Source organism: Mesoplodon mirus, assembly GCF_964341445.2.
Source record: "Mesoplodon mirus genome assembly, chromosome: 7".
Lineage (NCBI taxonomy): Eukaryota > Metazoa > Chordata > Mammalia > Artiodactyla > Ziphiidae > Mesoplodon > Mesoplodon mirus.
The window spans coordinates 103,268,056-103,291,833 of NC_138983.1; the positions used below are offsets into that span (position 1 = coordinate 103,268,056).

General features: G+C 45.9%; 3 protein-coding genes across 3 annotated transcripts in view; 2 read left to right on the top strand and 1 right to left on the bottom strand.

The window, feature by feature from the left end:
• Nucleotides 1-23,778, bottom strand: part of LOC309808921 (forkhead-associated domain-containing protein 1-like) — a gene marked incomplete at its 3' end in the record, with an annotated part of 289,187 nt that overhangs the window by 196,536 nt on the left and 68,873 nt on the right. The gene's annotated exons all lie outside the window — the stretch shown is intronic.
• On the top strand, nt 3,239-9,690 carry LOC309808117 (speedy protein E4-like; the record flags this gene model as incomplete). Its single annotated transcript, XM_082628116.1, has 5 exons — nt 3,239-3,347; nt 3,866-4,177; nt 4,893-4,951; nt 5,436-5,521; nt 7,039-9,690. 5 exons carry the CDS (start codon nt 3,239-3,241, stop codon nt 7,379-7,381), a joined length of 909 nt encoding a protein of 302 aa, XP_082484242.1. The 3' UTR covers nt 7,382-9,690.
• Nucleotides 16,811-23,166, top strand: LOC309808118 (speedy protein E4-like; the record flags this gene model as incomplete). The annotated part of the gene is made up of 5 exons (XM_082628117.1): nt 16,811-16,919; nt 17,438-17,749; nt 18,465-18,523; nt 19,008-19,093; nt 20,611-23,166. 5 exons carry the CDS (start codon nt 16,811-16,813, stop codon nt 20,951-20,953), a joined length of 909 nt encoding a protein of 302 aa, XP_082484243.1. The 3' UTR covers nt 20,954-23,166.

Genomic DNA, 23,778 nt, shown 5'->3' on the forward strand with positions numbered 1-23,778 from the left:
TCTGAGAATTTTAGGGATATATAATTTTTATAAGCACATTTGTATCTTTGTAAGCCAATCAGGACAGAAACCCTTTAATTTAACAGACTCTACAATCTACTTTAATAGATCCAGAAGTAGGAAAACATTACATACTCGCACTGTCAGAGGTGAAGACCTTTTTGAATTACAGACACACAGACATACAGAGAAATGGAACTTTTACCTGCAGTTTTAAGTCTTAGACTTGGGTCAGGAATAAACACTCACCAGTCTAGATATTAAAGAGCCGTTCTCATCCCATTGGGCAAGAGATTCTTCATTGATTTGAGCTTGTCAAAGTAGACAAATAGACAAACAGAAAAGACTAAGAAAAGACTAACAAACTAGATCCTCTGTTACCTCTCACCTAACTGAGATTAGTTCTGTAGAAACTTCATCCCTTTAGAGACCATCAAGTCTTCAAACGACAGAGCCAAACTCAGAATCACTGCTGCCACAAATGGGGAACCACTTCGCTGGAATCTGAAAACAAAGGAGAAACACAAAAGTAATAGAAGGGGAAACTAAAGAAACAGAAAGTGAGCCAAGTTCAAAGGCTGCTTGGGTTCACCCCTGGGAGAGGAGACAAGATGTACCTGGGCTTCACTGGCTCATGAAATACACCACTTGTTGCTGGGCTTTTACAGCTTTATTTACGTAGAACTGATATACAAAATCTAGCCCATGTTTAATGTATATAACTTGATGAGTTTGGACATATGCACACACCTGTGATACCATCACCACCATCACGGTAATATACTCATCACTTCCAAAAGATTCCTTCTATCCCTCTGTGTGTGTGTATGTGCGTTAGAAAGACGTAACACAGCACCAGGTACATGAAAAGGTGCTCAACGTCACTAATCATCTGGGAAATGCAAATCAAAATCATCATGAGATACTACCTCACATCTGTTAGAATGCCTACAATTTTTTATTTTTTTTTAAAGATGAGAGTTGTCAAGGTGGTGGAGAAATCGTAACCCTTGCATATTGTACGCAGGAATGTAACATTGTGCAGGCACTGTGGAAAACAGTATGGAGTTTTCTCAAAATCTTTTAAATAAAATTTCCATATGATCCAGCAATCCCACTTCTGGGTGTACAGGCCCAGCTCAGAGACACTGCAGCTTCAGTTCCAGAACACTGCAATGAAGCCAATACCGCCATAAAGCGAGTCACATGAAATTTCTGGTGTACCCGTGCATGAAAAGCTTCTGTTTACACTATACTGTAGTCTGTTAAGTGTGCGACAGCCTTGTGTCTAAACAAACAATGTACATACCTTTATTGAAATATACTTTGGGGAAGAGAAATATAGATCAATGGAACAGGATAGAAAGCCCAGAGATAAGCCCACGCACATATGCTCACCTTAGCTTTGATGAAGGAGGCAAGAATATACAATGGAGAAAAGACAGCCTCTTCAATAAGTGGCGCTGGGAAAACTGGACAGCTACCTGTAAAAGAATGAAATGAGAACACTACCTAACACCATAACACAAAAATAAACTCAAAATGGATTGAAGACCTAAAGGTAAGGCCAGACACTGTCTAACTCATAGAGGAAAACACAGGCAGAACACTCTATGACATAAATCACAGCAAGATCCTTTTGGACCCACCTCCTAGAGAAATGGAAATAAAGACAAAAATAAACACATGGGACCTAATGAAACTTAAAAGCTTTTGCACAGCAAAGGAAACCATAAACAAGACCAAAAGACAACCCTCAGAATGGGAGACAATATTTGCAAATGAAGCAACTGACAAAGGATTAATCTCCAAAATTTATAAGCAGCTCATGCAGCTCAATAACAAAAAAACAAACAACCCAATCCAAAAATGGGCAGAAGACCTAAATAGACATTTCTCCACAGAAGATATACAGACTGCCAACAAACACATGAAAGGATGCTCAACATCTTTACTCATTAGAGAAATACAAATCAAAACTACAATGAGATATCATCTCACACCAGTCAGAATGGCCATCATCAAAAAATCTAGAAACAATAAATGCTGGAGAGGGTGTGGAAAAAAGGGAACACTCTTGCACTGCTGGTGGGAATGTGAATTGGTACAGCCACTATGGAGAGCGGTATGGAGGTTCCTTAAAAAACTACAAATAGAACTACCATAGGACCCAGCAATCCCACTACTGGGCATATACCCTGAGAAAACCATAATTCAAAAAGAGACATGTACCAAAATGTTCATAGCAGCCCTATTTACAATAGCCCGGAGATGGAAACAACCTAAGTGTCCATCATCGGATGAATGGGTAAAGAAGATGTGGCACATATATACAATGGAATATTACTCAGCCATAAAAAGAAACGAAATTGAGCTATTTGTAATGAGGTGGATGGACCTAGAGCCTGTCATACAGAGTGAAGTAAGTCAGAAAGAGAAAGACAAATACTGTATGCTGACACATATATATGGAATTTAAGAAAAAAAATGTCATGAAGAACATAGGGGTAAGACAGGAATAAAGACACAGACCTACTAGAGAATGGACTTGAGGATATGGGGAGGGGGAAGGGTAAGCTGTGACAAAGTGAAAGAGCGGCATGGACATATATACACTACCAAACGTAAGGTAGATAGCTAGTGGGAAGCAGCCGCATAGCACAGGGAGATCAGCTCGGTGCTTTGTGACTGCCTGGAGGGGTGGGATAGGGAGGGTGGGAGGGAGACGCAAAAGGGAGGGGATATGCGAACATATGTATATGTATAACTGATTAAATTTGTTATAAAGCAAAAAAAAATTAAAAATAAAGATGAAGAAAAAAAAAAAGAATAAAATTTTGCCATTTATGACAAAAAAAAAGAGGGGTCCGGATACCTTGAGGGGGGTTTTGGAGGATGGGCAGAGGTTGGGTCAGTGGCAGGAGATACCATTTACCCCTGATCTCTGGGACAAGTGCACGCATAGGTCTGACAGTTACTTGTGCTTTCCTTCAAACTGGTTTCCTTCAAACTCCGATGATGACATCAGAGGCTTCCGACCTTCCCGATTGGATGGACCAGACTCCTTGGTGCTTGGCAGCAGTAGTAGACAACAGAATCTCGCCAGAGCTTCTCTCCACTGACAGTTGCCCCGCAGCTTGGAGAAGGGACGACCACTTGTGTTTAGCCCAAGTCCAGAAGAAGAGTTGGGACAAAGCAGAGTCTAGGCTTCGAGGAAGGGAAGAGTCTGGGAGACATCATGGACAATCGTCAACCGACTTCCCAGGCTGAGGAGCTGAATTCCCAGTCCAGCTCTTCAGGGTACCCCCTGGAGTTGACTGTCTATGAAGAAAGCCCAGGACCGTCAGGTGAGGGAGCTGGCATGAGAAGGAATTTCAGAGATTTGACCAGTAAGGAGGAAAGGGTACAGAGGTCGGGAAGGAGCACCTGCATAAGGTGCCTATGAAAGAAAGGAGACATTCAGAAAGCCAGGGATTGAGGGAGGAGAGCACAGGAGCTGGGGACACGGAACACCTGGGGAGCAAGAAACAGGGTTAGGAGATGAGATCCAAGGATGAGAGAAGGGGAGAGAGGAAACAAGGGGAGGGTTCTTTTTTTTTATTCCTGGTGGGAGAAATTATCTACCATGAGAAAGAGTTTCGAGGACGGGAAGCTGGACAAATGACAAAAAGAGTCAGGGGAGGGATAGGTAGATGTGGACAGAGAAAGATGGAAAGATGACTTGGGGCAAGGTCAGCGGTCTGTGAGACTGGAAAGCACGGGGGTGCTTCGGGGGGGAGGCGGAGTCGGGGTGGGGTTGGGTGGTCACCAGTGGCTGAATTCCCAAGACGAGAGCGTCATACTGTAGTCTCTTCTCCTTCGTCAGCTCCCTGGGCTGGTTGCAGCCCCCCGCCTCAGCGCCCCGGCTGTAAGAGGAAGAGGTCAGTGGCGTTCAGAGCGGAGGTGGAGGGCAACACGGCCGCTGAGGCCCAGGACACCTGGGTCGTGGAGTTGCTGAGTGGGTTCAAGATGAAGCTGAAGCAACAGCGGGTGTCTTCAGTGCTGCCTGAGCACCACGAGGCCGACACCTGGGTCGTGGAGTCGCTGGGTGGGCTCAAGATGAAGCTGAAGCGACAGCGGGTGTCTTCAGTGCTGCCTGAGCACCACGAGGCCGACACCTGGGTCATGGAGTCGCTGAGTGGGTTCAAGATGAAGCTGAAGCGACAGCGGGTGTCTTCAGTGCTGCCTGAGCACCACAAGGTCTTCAAGTGGATGCTTGGTAAGGACCCACCGCCCTGCCCAGCAACCTCCAATCCTATACTTGAAAAACAAACAAACCAAAACTTCCCATGACTACACTTTCCCAGTGGAAAAGAATTCCCTGCTACTTGGTGCGCTCTCCGTCCCTGGCGGACTGTCTACGGATACAGGATACGGGGGACACATAAAAGATACAGGATGAGGTTAGACTTAGAAATGATACAAGACTAGGTTAGATTTAGAAATGATACAGGATTAGGTTCGCTTGGTTTCAACTGTACCCGAGACTCTAGCTCTTACTGGCCTTTTGAATCTTACTGGCATGTTCGGGGTGGGGGGAGGAGGGGCTGACAAGCCATCTTCACCCCCTGACGTGACTGTCAATTGAGACATTGGCTGAGAGGATCTTGATGCCCTCTGCAGGTACGTGAATGCATGATGAAGGGGCATCACTCCCTGTCACTCGGCCCCCCCAGAAGGGGAGTCACCCCCTTTCCTCCCACAGTGAATGGTCTTCCCTCCCCTCTTTCCGTCAGCTTCACCCTGGGCCACATCTTGGCATTTCCCCAGGGGGGCGCGGTTCACCCTCTTGGCTCTGGAATGCTCCCACGACAGCCCTGTTCCCACTGGCAACATCTGCCCTTTTTTCGCAGAGGATCCCGTCGTTAGGAAATTCCTCGCCTGGGACAAAAACCTGGAAGTATCTGACAAGGTAAGTCACCCACTGAGATGGATTCCTGCTCCAGCGCCTGTTCTAGGTGGGCGCGCTGGGTGCTTTCTACACCCACGTTTCCACTCCCCTCCTAACCTCATGCCTTGCCAACACTTCCCTCCAGGGGCCTCGAGGTCCCCTCTGGGATCTGAGCCCCAGGAGTGCCCCTTTGGTGGTTGCTGCCTAAGTCCCCTCTCCTCTCAGCTCCTGGGGACTCGCCTTGGCTCCGGTTCATCGAACACCGTCCTGTGCCCGCGGCCCTAAGTCCACGCCCTCAATCCCAAAGCCTCCCATCCTTGGAGCGCCGCCAACTCTGACCTTCTGTCCTCTCCCCTTCCCCAAATAATCAGGCTCACCCCACACGGGGGTCTCTCCTCCAAGTGGCACCACCCATTCCTCGTCCCCTGCTCCCTTCTCCCTCCCACTCTTTCTCCTCTTCCAGGATGTGACCTCTCTCCTACGTTTTTTCCCCTCTTTCCATCAGTATCTCCTGTCGATGGTGATAGCGTATGTCAGCCGGGCCGGGCTCCTCTCCTGGCAATTCCAGAGAATCCATTTCTTCATAGCTCTGTGAGTACCTTGCTCCATCCCCGCCATCAATATTCAACACCCTGGGAGGGCAGAGGGAGAGACGTGGGGCTCTGACCTTTCATCTATTTTTTTAAACCCCTTTGTACTGACTCTAGGTGTGAAAATGACAGGATTACGGTACCGTGGTTTCTTTTTCAAACCATGTTCTGTTTTTTATAGCATTCATTGTCAAAACAAACTACCCTAATGTCAATTAAAACACTGAAAGAAACAAAGCAAAACGCAAAACTTTCCTAAGAGGAGAGGAAGAAAGAACTGACACCATCCTGCCCCCGAGTAACAGACTTGAGACGTTTCCGGTTCGAATTCTCCGGTCTTGGGTCTTCCGACATCAGCACCAAGTGTGATTATCTTCCGTTTCTGCATTCCCACGACAAATGCCACAATCGGGGCCCGTATCACATAGCGCGGATTTGGTGTCAAATGCTCCCCACTGATGTTTCTTCCAAGTCTCCCAAGCCAGTTGGCTCTATTTGCCTGAACATCCTTCCAAAACACAGGTCTGACCGCTTCACACAATTTCATTGGCTAATGACATGCCAAATCAAGGCCAGAGTTCTGCGTTGGGATTTAACTCTCTCTGCAATCTCCAGCACACCGTCCTGATACTTTATTCCTGTGTTTCACTGCTCCTTCCAAATACCCTGCCCTCTAAGTTTCTATTGAGCTTTCTATCCAGGTATCTTTGCCATACATTTATCTGAAGAAAACGACCTTATCCTTAAAGTGGGTTCAAACACCAAAACCTTCACGATGCCCGATCTCCCTAACTTCTGCATCCCAGAGGCACTTTAGTTCAAATTGTATTATAATGTGATGCTTTGCATTATAGTCATTTCTTATCTCCCCCCTTCCCCTTCCCCGGTCCCACTAGACTAGACACCATGTGGAAGGCAGGTCTCGTCAAAATGTCAATGCATTCCCAAAACACTCAGCACAATTCTTTTCATTGGGCAAATGTTTGTTACTGTGAGACTTCTAGGTAATCAGTATTGCATTTGGCCATGAGATAAAATGTTCATTCATTCATTCATTCATTCATCTAACAAACCTTATAAAGTACACCCTACATGCTGGGGAATATGAGGTGGTGGGAACAGAGATTCACAAAAGGCTGTTGAATTCATGCATCAATATGAAACAAGCCCTAAATGTGTCATTTGCTAGGAGAGGGATGAATGCAGAAACAGATCAGATCAGCTCCTGCCCTCAGGAACTGTACATGTACCTACAACATAGGAAGAGAGGTGTGTGCACATAAAACAAGTTGAAGGGAACGGGGGCTTTGGATCGTGTCCTCATCATCAAGGTGTGAGAGGCACCCTTCCAAAGGTCCTGCCTGGCAGTGGCTCCTTGATGACTGGGCGGCTCCCGGTGACGCTGGGCAGGGCTGGGTGGGTCGTGTGAGGATGCTCAGCCTGCCTCTTTTCTGGGAAGCTGATCTCAAGTGGAGGCCCTTCCTGTCCTGATGACAGCAACCTGATGTCTTTCCCCAGCTATGTGGCCAGCGACATGGAAGAGAACAACCAGGCCCCCAAGCAGGCCATCGTTTCGTTCCTCTATGGAAAGAACAGCTCGCAGCATGCCTTGTTCCACAAACTGCGTTCCCAGTTCATCCGTTCCATGGGCTGGAAGACATGGGTCACTCGGGAAGAGTGCGAGCAGGTGGGTGGGCTGTGGCGGTCTCGGGGAGGGGGAGGGACGGAGAGGAGGTGGGGATCATGGGGGACTCGGTTTGGGACTTGGGGACAGACGAGAAAGAACCGGAGGCGGGGCAACGGGAGGCAGCGGCATCCTCATTGCCAGGGGCTGTTTGTCTTTCCAGATCCAGGCTTTTGATCCAGAGCTCTGGGTGTGGGGAAGAGATCGCGCCCTCTTGCCCCAGAGGCCCCAGGACCACGCAGGCCTGAGGTCATCGGCCTGCGCAAAGGTAGGTCTGCGTGCGCAAAGGTGCGGGTGGAATGACGTGTTGTCTACTGAGGAAATCGGAGGAATCCCACTGCTGGACCCACATCACCTCTCACACTGTGAAGGGGGCCAGCCAGGCACACAGCCACGTGCCGACTCTGCGCCAGCCACGGACTGACAGCCACACACAGACACCAGCACCGCGAGGCCCGTGGGCACCAGACCTCGGGGAAACCAGTTTGTCCCAGACGCATGGGTCTCACTGAAGTTATTTCACCCAAAGCAATTGGGTCCAAATAACAGCTTTGACGAGATGGTGATTCTTTTCCATATACTGCGTTTCCAGTTTCTCTTTTTCATTCATTTTTGGCCTTACATCCCTCAGGGTTATGGGTTCTAGCATTTATCTACAACAAAGTAAATGTCTACAAACAGGATATTAGATAGAACAGCCCACACGTTCAATAAGAAAAGATGAATTATGACTAGCTTTATATTCATCCAAATTTACTTTCAAATTGCCTATGGCCAGATCACCTGTGACTCTTTATTCCCCCTGACTCACCACTTCTGGACCAATGATTCCTCTAGTACAATTCACCTTTTCCCCCTCACGTTTATGGTCAAGGGGGTTTATCACAACGACTGAAGGTTAAGGAATGCCATCTTCAGCGTGGCTTATTACAATTGACACATTAGAGTTCTAGATGTGGGCAGAGGATTGAGCAAACATTTGGTTTAAATCTTGCAAACTAGCTGTCTTCGTCCATTCAACCTGCCCTACTACAGACCGCGTTGCTTAGAAACAACACAGCATGGTCTCTTTTACAAGGGCAATAATCTCATTCATGAGGGCTCTACCCCATGACCTAATAACCTCCCAAAGACCCCACCTCCTAATACCAGCACCTTAGGGGTTAAGATTTTAAGATTTCAACATAAGAATTTTGGGGGACACAAACATTCAGCACATAACACTAACCAAGTTTAGGGCTGAGTATTATTTAAACATTAGGACCCAGGGACTTCCCTGTTGGCACAGTGGTTAAGAAACCGCCTGCCAATGCAGGGCACACAGGTTTGAGCGCTGGTCCGGGAAGACCCCACATGCCGCGGAGCAACTAAGCCCGTGCGCCACAACTACTGCGCCTGCGCTCTAGAGCCCACGAGCCACAACTACTGAGCCTGCGTTCTAGAGCCCGCAAGCCGCAACTACTCAGCCTGTGCGCCTAGAGCCCGTGCTCCGCAACAAGAGAAGCCGTCAGGAGAAGCAACGGAGAGTAGTCCTCGCTCACCACAACTAGAGAAAGCCCACACACAGCAACAGAGACCCAATGCAGCCAAAAATAAAAGAAAGAAAATAAGTAAATAAATGAAAACTTAATAATAACATAGACATTAGGATGCAGGGTTAGGGTTAGGGATCCGGCCTCAGGTCTCCTGGTCCATGATGTTGACTTGTCAGTGATGTCTGTAGTGTGCTTCCAAGTTCAGAATTTAAGTGGTGCCAAAGGACCAAGGTGAGTTAAGACTAAAGCAGCCTTCTCCAAATGCCAGCTCCCTGAGCAGAATCACCTGGAGTCTGGGCTATAAAGCAGATTACTGGGCCTGACCTTGGGTGCATTCAGTAGTTTTTGGAGTCAGGGTCACCAAAGTCCAAGAATCGCACTTGAAAACAATGAATGGTTCAGGACTGGGGTTCAGAATGGAGAATTTGAGATAAAACTCCAATCATAAATGAGTCTCAATTCTGGTTAGAATTGACTAAGAATGTGAAAACCTTTATATCTGGACAGTTGCCACTTTGAAATCTGACATCCTTGCTCCTTCTCTTACTTCCAGATCACAGAGCCCAGGAGAGATGAGGATGTTCAACAAGAGGTCAATCCAGACACTGACGACAGCCGTGAAGAAGGAAGGGAGAAGCCTCTTGTGCAGATCATCGAGAAGAAGCCAGCATCTTCTAGAATGAGCGGAGGCCAGTTTTCGTGTTATACTCCTAGGAGCGGGGTGTGCTTCTAGGAGTCTGTGGCAGGACAATAAGAAAACAGGGTTTATTCAGATTCCACCCTTTTGGAAGGCACCACCTCAATTTTCAGATCATTTCATTTCCATCTCCCCTGAGACGAACATTGGAGGTCCCATTTTTTATACACTTGTTTGCCCCAGTCTAGAAGCATTTGAAGGTGGAGTGTAGCGGCTCAGAATAGGAGGGAATAACATTAAAATATATAATTAGGAAAAAATATATATATATATAATTACAGCCACAGGGTCATGACTCATGACTTAAGTTTCACTGGCTTATTTTGAAAATGTCACCTATAAAATTATTGTATTTTTATATTTTATATTTATATATTTATTTTAAATAGTTTTGAAATAGTCTTCATTTTGAAACATCTTATTACTACAAACTTTTGTGATGAGAACTGTAGCTGTTGTATATTTACACATATATACAATTTTACTCACATTTTCAAGAGAGATTGTTGATTTTATCTATTACATCATATTTCCATTCTACTTATAGCATAGTGGGTATTTCCTCCCAATTCTTGTAAGCATAAATTTGTATTTTTTTAGTTCTCATTATTGAATTGTGGGAATTCAGTCCTAATTTTTTAACTTGCCTCAGCATGTTTGTATGTTATTTTAGATTGTTCAAGAGTACCGTGCGATGCAGCTTTTGGGGAACTACAATAAAGATGAAAGTCGTCTCACAGTCAGGATGTGTGTGGTCATTACCAGTCGGCTTCGCCTCTTTGCTGTCCAACGAGGTGTTGCTTAATGGCGTTGTGATTATCCAACCACATTTCTTAACTCTGAAAAATAGTCCTCAATTATTTTTCATGTAGAGAAAACTACAGAAGATGAGGCAGGTCTTGCATCATTCAGGACTCCAATACTGAGAGACAACTCTTGGGTAAAAGGAAAGATAGCTTTATTGAGGAAGCCGGCAGTCCAGAAGAGAGGTGGACTCGTGTCCCGAAGAACCAACTCTCCCCTCCTGAAGTTTTGCTTGAGGACTATACAGGGAAAAGAGAAAGGGGCTACATGTTGAAGAGAGGGTTACAGGGTGCGTGATCAGCTCACGGTCATTCTTCTGAATGGTCAGTGGTGAGGTAACGGGGACTCAACATCATCAGCCTTCTGGTTCCAACTGGTCTGGGGTCTACGTGCTTGTGGGCAACATGCAGTTAACTTCTTCCACCTGCTGGGGGTTTCAGTCTCTGCCAAACAGCTCCAAGGACGTGGCTCAGAATATTACCCAATAGCCCTTGCGGAGGAACTAAAGATCCTTGACTTTGTTTAACAGCCAAGAGACGATTATTTTGTCTTGGCTGTTTTTTCGGCCTCGCCACGCAGCTTGCAGGATCTTAGTTCCCTGATCAGGGATCGAAAACAGGCCTCTAGCAGTGGAAGCGCAGAATCCTAACCGCTGAAGTGCCAGGGAGTTCCTGACAGTAGACTTTAAAAAAAAAAAAAAAAACCAGACCAAAAGGAACACAGTTTTAAGGAAGCTTACCTTTCTCAGAAATGCAGAAATTTTGTTGTGCATTTATTTTCTTTCTTTTTTTCCCCCAATACATTTATTTATATATTTATTTATTTTTGTCTGCGTTGGGTCTTCCTTGTTGCACGTGGGCTTTCTCTAGTTGCAGTGGAGCGGGGGCGACTCTTCATTGCGGTGCGTCGGCGTCTCCATGCGGTGGCTTCTCTTGTTCCGGAGCATGGGATCTAGGCACGTCGATTCCAGTAGTTGTGGCTCACGGGCTCTAGAGGTTTTTTATGTTTTGCAAGTATTCATCAAATGTTTATTGCTTGAATGAATGACAAATAATTTCTTCCAACAATCTTCAAACTGCTTAACACTATGACAATATTTAGCGTTTCAAATTTCACGTGACCTTAGTCTTTCCGTGCTCTAGTTTCTAAAAGCACGTGGGATCTTCCCGGACCAGGGCTTGAACCAGTGTGCCCTGCACTGGCGGGCGGATTCTTCACCAAGGAGCCACCAGGGAAGTCCCTGTGCATTTATTTTCAAAAAAATAATAAGGCCGGATGGATTCAGAACTAGGTGCAGAAACCTCTTCCAGTGAGATACAGAATCTCTGCTGTTTAGGCAGATTTAGAGAACAACTTTTCCAACCACTTATTAAAGAGACCAATACTCCATGAAAAAAATTTATCATTTGTACAGAGAGAAAACCAAACTCCAGCTTTGCATCAATATAATATTTGCTACTAAGAGAACCATAAGCTCTTTTTTGAAAATCTCTGGAATAAACATCAAAACTGAGCTGCCTTCGGCTCAGACAAATAAAATTCCCTTTCTACCCGTCTCCTACAACTTTCTATACTCATTCAGGTTGTGTCCTTCACTATCCTCTTTCTGGTGCTGGAACAATCAGTCATTTTACTTTAGGACCAAACGATTTTTGTTCCTGTTAATAAACAAAACTACATCGCATTATCTTGCATACAAAGTTGTACCTCTCGGTTGCTGGAACCAAGCAGGACCATGCAGGGCCCTTCCATGTCCCCTGCCTCTTGTTTGTAAAATAGCTGCAGTCTCCCAGGCCTCCCCTGAGTCACCAAAGAACAGGTTCAAGCAGTTACTGATTAGGACAACAGCAGTCACAGAATCTTTAGTTCCTCCCGAAGGACATAAGTAACAGTGTCAGACACACACTCCTAACTTGTTTTGCAGATACTAAAACCACTACAAGAGGAGAAAGCTAACTGTATGATGACCAGACTGGAGCTATGACACAAGCTGCTCCATCTTGAGCAGACCTGAACCGATGGCTTACACAATTCCAGGAACTGGCCTCAAGGAAATGGGAACAAACCAACACTGGAATTGAAGATTAACTGTGCCTGAAACAATCAACATGACACTGACCACACCGCTGCATGACCAATTTCAAGAGGATGGTCAGAGCTGACTGTGCTACTCTGCACGGAGCCCCCACCGGCACAGCCCAGAGACTTCCCGTCTTTTCCCTATCAACCCCTTTTCCCTCTCATTGGCAACTGGGAGATGGTATTGGGGACACTAGCCCACCATCTTCCCAGGTTGCCAGCTTCCCGAATAAAGCATCTTTCTTCTTCCACCAACCCTTGTCTCTGGAACACTGACTTCTGAGCGATGAGCAGCTGAACCTGAGTTCTGTTCCAGCCGATAACATCACTATGGGTCAAGTCTCATTCATAGTATATTAATACTAACTTTGAACCAAAGTTACTTCCATTTCACAAAGAAAACTAGGAGTGAATGATTGACAACTGCCCATCACACATCAGCATTTCAGGCTAGCAGAGCTCATGAACACACATAACACAACTTTACACAGCCACAAACATCCCTTACACAACTTATTCAAGTGGCAGAGACAAACACATTCATTAACACACCCACAGACAGAGCCTCTAGGTAACAAGTAAACATATGCAGCAAGAGCATATAACTTGAGATTATGCTTAGTAATCAATGCCTCAGGTTTCTGTCTTGCTTACAAATGACCTCGGTATCCAATGATTATCCAGTAAGTAACACAATTTAGTATCAGTTCAAGGGTTTACGTAAACTGAAGATCTGGGAATTTATCGACAAGCTAACACAGTAGAAAACATAGTTACTGTTGAAAGAAAGTCTGTCAGAATAAAAACTAAATGTGGTTAAACACAAACTTACATTTTTCATAACCTTAAACATTAAGTAGAAGTAATATGAGCTTAGTTGATGGGCACACCTATATAAATTTAGGAAGAACACACCCAAGTAGAATTGTTTTAAATGTATGCCTAATACTGATAAATAAGATACGAATAACTTTTTATTAAACCAAAAATATTAAACTAGCTTCATGTGTCAAAGATTTACCTAAATTATGTAAACTTGAAGTCTTTAAATTTCTGAGTTGATTTTTTTTTTTTTTTTGGCTGCACCGAGGGGCTTGCTGGATCTTAGGTTCCTGACCAGGGACTGAACCTGGACCCTGGCAGTGAAAGCACCGAGTCCTAACCACTGGACCGCTGGGGAATTCCCTGACTTGATTTCAATAAGAATATTTTTCTAGCACATTTAAAGTATTAGAAGTTCTAATTCCTTTCTCTCTGAGAATTTTAGGGATATATAATTTTTATAAGCACATTTGTATCTTTGTAAGCCAATCAGGACAGAAACCCTTTAATTTAACAGACTCTACAATCTACTTTAATAGATCCAGAAGTAGGAAAACATTACATACTCGCACTGTCAGAGGTGAAGACCTTTTTGAATTACAGACACACAGACATACAGAGAAATGGAACTTTTACCTGCAGTTTTAAGTCTTAGACTTGGGTCAGGAATAAACACTCACCAGTCTAGATATTAAAGAGCCGTTCTCATCCCATTGGGCAAGAGATTCTTCATTGATTTGAGCTTGTCAAAGTAGACAAATAGACAAACAGAAAAGACTAAGAAAAGACTAACAAACTAGATCCTCTGTTACCTCTCACCTAACTGAGATTAGTTCTGTAGAAACTTCATCCCTTTAGAGACCATCAAGTCTTCAAACGACAGAGCCAAACTCAGAATCACTGCTGCCACAAATGGGGAACCACTTCGCTGGAATCTGAAAACAAAGGAGAAACACAAAAGTAATAGAAGGGGAAACTAAAGAAACAGAAAGTGAGCCAAGTTCAAAGGCTGCTTGGGTTCACCCCTGGGAGAGGAGACAAGATGTACCTGGGCTTCACTGGCTCATGAAATACACCACTTGTTGCTGGGCTTTTACAGCTTTATTTACGTAGAACTGATATACAAAATCTAGCCCATGTTTAATGTATATAACTTGATGAGTTTGGACATATGCACACACCTGTGATACCATCACCACCATCACGGTAATATACTCATCACTTCCAAAAGATTCCTTCTATCCCTCTGTGTGTGTGTATGTGCGTTAGAAAGACGTAACACAGCACCAGGTACATGAAAAGGTGCTCAACGTCACTAATCATCTGGGAAATGCAAATCAAAATCATCATGAGATACTACCTCACATCTGTTAGAATGCCTACAATTTTTTATTTTTTTTTAAAGATGAGAGTTGTCAAGGTGGTGGAGAAATCGTAACCCTTGCATATTGTACGCAGGAATGTAACATTGTGCAGGCACTGTGGAAAACAGTATGGAGTTTTCTCAAAATCTTTTAAATAAAATTTCCATATGATCCAGCAATCCCACTTCTGGGTGTACAGGCCCAGCTCAGAGACACTGCAGCTTCAGTTCCAGAACACTGCAATGAAGCCAATACCGCCATAAAGCGAGTCACATGAAATTTCTGGTGTACCCGTGCATGAAAAGCTTCTGTTTACACTATACTGTAGTCTGTTAAGTGTGCGACAGCCTTGTGTCTAAACAAACAATGTACATACCTTTATTGAAATATACTTTGGGGAAGAGAAATATAGATCAATGGAACAGGATAGAAAGCCCAGAGATAAGCCCACGCACATATGCTCACCTTAGCTTTGATGAAGGAGGCAAGAATATACAATGGAGAAAAGACAGCCTCTTCAATAAGTGGCGCTGGGAAAACTGGACAGCTACCTGTAAAAGAATGAAATGAGAACACTACCTAACACCATAACACAAAAATAAACTCAAAATGGATTGAAGACCTAAAGGTAAGGCCAGACACTGTCTAACTCATAGAGGAAAACACAGGCAGAACACTCTATGACATAAATCACAGCAAGATCCTTTTGGACCCACCTCCTAGAGAAATGGAAATAAAGACAAAAATAAACACATGGGACCTAATGAAACTTAAAAGCTTTTGCACAGCAAAGGAAACCATAAACAAGACCAAAAGACAACCCTCAGAATGGGAGACAATATTTGCAAATGAAGCAACTGACAAAGGATTAATCTCCAAAATTTATAAGCAGCTCATGCAGCTCAATAACAAAAAAACAAACAACCCAATCCAAAAATGGGCAGAAGACCTAAATAGACATTTCTCCACAGAAGATATACAGACTGCCAACAAACACATGAAAGGATGCTCAACATCTTTACTCATTAGAGAAATACAAATCAAAACTACAATGAGATATCATCTCACACCAGTCAGAATGGCCATCATCAAAAAATCTAGAAACAATAAATGCTGGAGAGGGTGTGGAAAAAAGGGAACACTCTTGCACTGCTGGTGGGAATGTGAATTGGTACAGCCACTATGGAGAGCGGTATGGAGGTTCCTTAAAAAACTACAAATAGAACTACCATAGGACCCAGCAATCCCACTACTGGGCATATACCCTGAGAAAACCATAATTCAAAAAGAGACATGTACCAAAATGTTCATAGCAGCCCTATTTACAATAGCCCGGAGATGGAAACAACCTAAGTGTCCATCATCGGATGAATGGGTAAAGAAGATGTGGCACATATATACAATGGAATATTACTCAGCCATAAAAAGAAACGAAATTGAGCTATTTGTAATGAGGTGGATGGACCTAGAGCCTGTCATACAGAGTGAAGTAAGTCAGAAAGAGAAAGACAAATACTGTATGCTGACACATATATATGGAATTTAAGAAAAAAAATGTCATGAAGAACATAGGGGTAAGACAGGAATAAAGACACAGACCTACTAGAGAATGGACTTGAGGATATGGGGAGGGGGAAGGGTAAGCTGTGACAAAGTGAAAGAGCGGCATGGACATATATACACTACCAAACGTAAGGTAGATAGCTAGTGGGAAGCAGCCGCATAGCACAGGGAGATCAGCTCGGTGCTTTGTGACTGCCTGGAGGGGTGGGATAGGGAGGGTGGGAGGGAGACGCAAAAGGGAGGGGATATGCGAACATATGTATATGTATAACTGATTAAATTTGTTATAAAGCAAAAAAAAATTAAAAATAAAGATGAAGAAAAAAAAAAAGAATAAAATTTTGCCATTTATGACAAAAAAAAAGAGGGGTCCGGATACCTTGAGGGGGGTTTTGGAGGATGGGCAGAGGTTGGGTCAGTGGCAGGAGATACCATTTACCCCTGATCTCTGGGACAAGTGCACGCATAGGTCTGACAGTTACTTGTGCTTTCCTTCAAACTGGTTTCCTTCAAACTCCGATGATGACATCAGAGGCTTCCGACCTTCCCGATTGGATGGACCAGACTCCTTGGTGCTTGGCAGCAGTAGTAGACAACAGAATCTCGCCAGAGCTTCTCTCCACTGACAGTTGCCCCGCAGCTTGGAGAAGGGACGACCACTTGTGTTTAGCCCAAGTCCAGAAGAAGAGTTGGGACAAAGCAGAGTCTAGGCTTCGAGGAAGGGAAGAGTCTGGGAGACATCATGGACAATCGTCAACCGACTTCCCAGGCTGAGGAGCTGAATTCCCAGTCCAGCTCTTCAGGGTACCCCCTGGAGTTGATTGTCTATGAAGAAAGCCCAGGACCGTCAGGTGAGGGAGCTGGCATGAGAAGGAATTTCAGAGATTTGACCAGTAAGGAGGAAAGGGTACAGAGGTCGGGAAGGAGCACCTGCATAAGGTGCCTATGAAAGAAAGGAGACATTCAGAAAGCCAGGGATTGAGGGAGGAGAGCACAGGAGCTGGGGACACGGAACACCTGGGGAGCAAGAAACAGGGTTAGGAGATGAGATCCAAGGATGAGAGAAGGGGAGAGAGGAAACAAGGGGAGGGTTCTTTTTTTTTATTCCTGGTGGGAGAAATTATCTACCATGAGAAAGAGTTTCGAGGACGGGAAGCTGGACAAATGACAAAAAGAGTCAGGGGAGGGATAGGTAGATGTGGACAGAGAAAGATGGAAAGATGACTTGGGGCAAGGTCAGCGGTCTGTGAGACTGGAAAGCACGGGGGTGCTTCGGGGGGGAGGCGGAGTCGGGGTGGGGTTGGGTGGTCACCAGTGGCTGAATTCCCAAGACGAGAGCGTCATACTGTAGTCTCTTCTCCTTCGTCAGCTCCCTGGGCTGGTTGCAGCCCCCCGCCTCAGCGCCCCGGCTGTAAGAGGAAGAGGTCAGTGGCGTTCAGAGCGGAGGTGGAGGGCAACACGGCCGCTGAGGCCCAGGACACCTGGGTCGTGGAGTTGCTGAGTGGGTTCAAGATGAAGCTGAAGCAACAGCGGGTGTCTTCAGTGCTGCCTGAGCACCACGAGGCCGACACCTGGGTCGTGGAGTCGCTGGGTGGGCTCAAGATGAAGCTGAAGCGACAGCGGGTGTCTTCAGTGCTGCCTGAGCACCACGAGGCCGACACCTGGGTCATGGAGTCGCTGAGTGGGTTCAAGATGAAGCTGAAGCGACAGCGGGTGTCTTCAGTGCTGCCTGAGCACCACAAGGTCTTCAAGTGGATGCTTGGTAAGGACCCACCGCCCTGCCCAGCAACCTCCAATCCTATACTTGAAAAACAAACAAACCAAAACTTCCCATGACTACACTTTCCCAGTGGAAAAGAATTCCCTGCTACTTGGTGCGCTCTCCGTCCCTGGCGGACTGTCTACGGATACAGGATACGGGGGACACATAAAAGATACAGGATGAGGTTAGACTTAGAAATGATACAAGACTAGGTTAGATTTAGAAATGATACAGGATTAGGTTCGCTTGGTTTCAACTGTACCCGAGACTCTAGCTCTTACTGGCCTTTTGAATCTTACTGGCATGTTCGGGGTCGGGGGAGGAGGGGCTGACAAGCCATCTTCACCCCCTGACGTGACTGTCAATTGAGACATTGGCTGAGAGGATCTTGATGCCCTCTGCAGGTACGTGAATGCATGATGAAGGGGCATCACTCCCTGTCACTCGGCCCCCCCAGAAGGGGAGTCACCCCCTTTCCTCCCACAGTGAATGGTCTTCCCTCCCCTCTTTCCGTCAGCTTCACCCTGGGCCACATCTTGGCATTTCCCCAGGGGGGCGCGGTTCACCCTCTTGGCTCTGGAATGCTCCCACGACAGCCCTGTTCCCACTGGCAACATCTGCCCTTTTTTCGCAGAGGATCCCGTCGTTAGGAAATTCCTCGCCTGGGACAAAAACCTGGAAGTATCTGACAAGGTAAGTCACCCACTGAGATGGATTCCTGCTCCAGCGCCTGTTCTAGGTGGGCGCGCTGGGTGCTTTCTACACCCACGTTTCCACTCCCCTCCTAACCTCATGCCTTGCCAACACTTCCCTCCAGGGGCCTCGAGGTCCCCTCTGGGATCTGAGCCCCAGGAGTGCCCCTTTGGTGGTTGCTGCCTAAGTCCCCTCTCCTCTCAGCTCCTGGGGACTCGCCTTGGCTCCGGTTCATCGAACACCGTCCTGTGCCCGCGGCCCTAAGTCCACGCCCTCAATCCCAAAGCCTCCCATCCTTGGAGCGCCGCCAACTCTGACCTTCTGTCCTCTCCCCTTCCCCAAATAATCAGGCTCACCCCACACGGGGGTCTCTCCTCCAAGTGGCACCACCCATTCCTCGTCCCCTGCTCCCTTCTCCCTCCCACTCTTTCTCCTCTTCCAGGATGTGACCTCTCTCCTACGTTTTTTCCCCTCTTTCCATCAGTATCTCCTGTCGATGGTGATAGCGTATGTCAGCCGGGCCGGGCTCCTCTCCTGGCAATTCCAGAGAATCCATTTCTTCATAGCTCTGTGAGTACCTTGCTCCATCCCCGCCATCAATATTCAACACCCTGGGAGGGCAGAGGGAGAGACGTGGGGCTCTGACCTTTCATCTATTTTTTTAAACCCCTTTGTACTGACTCTAGGTGTGAAAATGACAGGATTACGGTACCGTGGTTTCTTTTTCAAACCATGTTCTGTTTTTTATAGCATTCATTGTCAAAACAAACTACCCTAATGTCAATTAAAACACTGAAAGAAACAAAGCAAAACGCAAAACTTTCCTAAGAGGAGAGGAAGAAAGAACTGACACCATCCTGCCCCCGAGTAACAGACTTGAGACGTTTCCGGTTCGAATTCTCCGGTCTTGGGTCTTCCGACATCAGCACCAAGTGTGATTATCTTCCGTTTCTGCATTCCCACGACAAATGCCACAATCGGGGCCCGTATCACATAGCGCGGATTTGGTGTCAAATGCTCCCCACTGATGTTTCTTCCAAGTCTCCCAAGCCAGTTGGCTCTATTTGCCTGAACATCCTTCCAAAACACAGGTCTGACCGCTTCACACAATTTCATTGGCTAATGACATGCCAAATCAAGGCCAGAGTTCTGCGTTGGGATTTAACTCTCTCTGCAATCTCCAGCACACCGTCCTGATACTTTATTCCTGTGTTTCACTGCTCCTTCCAAATACCCTGCCCTCTAAGTTTCTATTGAGCTTTCTATCCAGGTATCTTTGCCATACATTTATCTGAAGAAAACGACCTTATCCTTAAAGTGGGTTCAAACACCAAAACCTTCACGATGCCCGATCTCCCTAACTTCTGCATCCCAGAGGCACTTTAGTTCAAATTGTATTATAATGTGATGCTTTGCATTATAGTCATTTCTTATCTCCCCCCTTCCCCTTCCCCGGTCCCACTAGACTAGACACCATGTGGAAGGCAGGTCTCGTCAAAATGTCAATGCATTCCCAAAACACTCAGCACAATTCTTTTCATTGGGCAAATGTTTGTTACTGTGAGACTTCTAGGTAATCAGTATTGCATTTGGCCATGAGATAAAATGTTCATTCATTCATTCATTCATTCATCTAACAAACCTTATAAAGTACACCCTACATGCTGGGGAATATGAGGTGGTGGGAACAGAGATTCACAAAAGGCTGTTGAATTCATGCATCAATATGAAACAAGCCCTAAATGTGTCATTTGCTAGGAGAGGGATGAATGCAGAAACAGATCAGATCAGCTCCTGCCCTCAGGAACTGTACATGTACCTACAACATAGGAAGAGAGGTGTGTGCACATAAAACAAGTTGAAGGGAACGGGGGCTTTGGATCGTGTCCTCATCATCAAGGTGTGAGAGGCACCCTTCCAAAGGTCCTGCCTGGCAGTGGCTCCTTGATGACTGGGCGGCTCCCGGTGACGCTGGGCAGGGCTGGGTGGGTCGTGTGAGGATGCTCAGCCTGCCTCTTTTCTGGGAAGCTGATCTCAAGTGGAGGCCCTTCCTGTCCTGATGACAGCAACCTGATGTCTTTCCCCAGCTATGTGGCCAGCGACATGGAAGAGAACAACCAGGCCCCCAAGCAGGCCATCGTTTCGTTCCTCTATGGAAAGAACAGCTCGCAGCATGCCTTGTTCCACAAACTGCGTTCCCAGTTCATCCGTTCCATGGGCTGGAAGACATGGGTCACTCGGGAAGAGTGCGAGCAGGTGGGTGGGCTGTGGCGGTCTCGGGGAGGGGGAGGGACGGAGAGGAGGTGGGGATCATGGGGGACTCGGTTTGGGACTTGGGGACAGACGAGAAAGAACCGGAGGCGGGGCAACGGGAGGCAGCGGCATCCTCATTGCCAGGGGCTGTTTGTCTTTCCAGATCCAGGCTTTTGATCCAGAGCTCTGGGTGTGGGGAAGAGATCGCGCCCTCTTGCCCCAGAGGCCCCAGGACCACGCAGGCCTGAGGTCATCGGCCTGCGCAAAGGTAGGTCTGCGTGCGCAAAGGTGCGGGTGGAATGACGTGTTGTCTACTGAGGAAATCGGAGGAATCCCACTGCTGGACCCACATCACCTCTCACACTGTGAAGGGGGCCAGCCAGGCACACAGCCACGTGCCGACTCTGCGCCAGCCACGGACTGACAGCCACACACAGACACCAGCACCGCGAGGCCCGTGGGCACCAGACCTCGGGGAAACCAGTTTGTCCCAGACGCATGGGTCTCACTGAAGTTATTTCACCCAAAGCAATTGGGTCCAAATAACAGCTTTGACGAGATGGTGATTCTTTTCCATATACTGCGTTTCCAGTTTCTCTTTTTCATTCATTTTTGGCCTTACATCCCTCAGGGTTATGGGTTCTAGCATTTATCTACAACAAAGTAAATGTCTACAAACAGGATATTAGATAGAACAGCCCACACGTTCAATAAGAAAAGATGAATTATGACTAGCTTTATATTCATCCAAATTTACTTTCAAATTGCCTATGGCCAGATCACCTGTGACTCTTTATTCCCCCTGACTCACCACTTCTGGACCAATGATTCCTCTAGTACAATTCACCTTTTCCCCCTCACGTTTATGGTCAAGGGGGTTTATCACAACGACTGAAGGTTAAGGAATGCCATCTTCAGCGTGGCTTATTACAATTGACACATTAGAGTTCTAGATGTGGGCAGAGGATTGAGCAAACATTTGGTTTAAATCTTGCAAACTAGCTGTCTTCGTCCATTCAACCTGCCCTACTACAGACCGCGTTGCTTAGAAACAACACAGCACGGTCTCTTTTACAAGGGCAATAATCTCATTCATGAGGGCTCTACCCCATGACCTAATAACCTCCCAAAGACCCCACCTCCTAATACCAGCACCTTAGGGGTTAAGATTTTAAGATTTCAACATAAGAATTTTGGGGGACACAAACATTCAGCACATAACACTAACCAAGTTTAGGGCTGAGTATTATTTAAACATTAGGACCCAGGGACTTCCCTGTTGGCACAGTGGTTAAGAAACCGCCTGCCAATGCAGGGCACACAGGTTTGAGCGCTGGTCCGGGAAGACCCCACATGCCGCGGAGCAACTAAGCCCGTGCGCCACAACTACTGCGCCTGCGCTCTAGAGCCCACGAGCCACAACTACTGAGCCTGCGTTCTAGAGCCCGCAAGCCGCAACTACTCAGCCTGTGCGCCTAGAGCCCGTGCTCCGCAACAAGAGAAGCCGTCAGGAGAAGCAACGGAGAGTAGTCCTCGCTCACCACAACTAGAGAAAGCCCACACACAGCAACAGAGACCCAATGCAGCCAAAAATAAAAGAAAGAAAATAAGTAAATAAATGAAAACTTAATAATAACATAGACATTAGGATGCAGGGTTAGGGTTAGGGATCCGGCCTCAGGTCTCCTGGTCCATGATGTTGACTTGTCAGTGATGTCTGTAGTGTGCTTCCAAGTTCAGAATTTAAGTGGTGCCAAAGGACCAAGGTGAGTTAAGACTAAAGCAGCCTTCTCCAAATGCCAGCTCCCTGAGCAGAATCACCTGGAGTCTGGGCTATAAAGCAGATTACTGGGCCTGACCTTGGGTGCATTCAGTAGTTTTTGGAGTCAGGGTCACCAAAGTCCAAGAATCGCACTTGAAAACAATGAATGGTTCAGGACTGGGGTTCAGAATGGAGAATTTGAGATAAAACTCCAATCATAAATGAGTCTCAATTCTGGTTAGAATTGACTAAGAATGTGAAAACCTTTATATCTGGACAGTTGCCACTTTGAAATCTGACATCCTTGCTCCTTCTCTTACTTCCAGATCACAGAGCCCAGGAGAGATGAGGATGTTCAACAAGAGGTCAATCCAGACACTGACGACAGCCGTGAAGAAGGAAGGGAGAAGCCTCTTGTGCAGATCATCGAGAAGAAGCCAGCATCTTCTAGAATGAGCGGAGGCCAGTTTTCGTGTTATACTCCTAGGAGCGGGGTGTGCTTCTAGGAGTCTGTGGCAGGACAATAAGAAAACAGGGTTTATTCAGATTCCACCCTTTTGGAAGGCACCACCTCAATTTTCAGATCATTTCATTTCCATCTCCCCTGAGACGAACATTGGAGGTCCCATTTTTTATACACTTGTTTGCCCCAGTCTAGAAGCATTTGAAGGTGGAGTGTAGCGGCTCAGAATAGGAGAGAATAACATTAAAATATATAATTAGGAAAAAATATATATATATATAATTACAGCCACAGGGTCATGACTCATGACTTAAGTTTCACTGGCTTATTTTGAAAATGTCACCTATAAAATTATTGTATTTTTATATTTTATATTTATATATTTATTTTAAATAGTTTTGAAATAGTCTTCATTTTGAAACATCTTATTACTACAAACTTTTGTGATGAGAACTGTAGCTGTTGTATATTTACACATATATACAATTTTACTCACATTTTCAAGAGAGATTGTTGATTTTATCTATTACATCATATTTCCATTCTACTTATAGCATAGTGGGTATTTCCTCCCAATTCTTGTAAGCATAAATTTGTATTTTTTTAGTTCTCATTATTGAATTGTGGGAATTCAGTCCTAATTTTTTAACTTGCCTCAGCATGTTTGTATGTTATTTTAGATTGTTCAAGAGTACCGTGCGATGCAGCTTTTGGGGAACTACAATAAAGATGAAAGTCGTCTCACAGTCAGGATGTGTGTGGTCATTACCAGTCGGC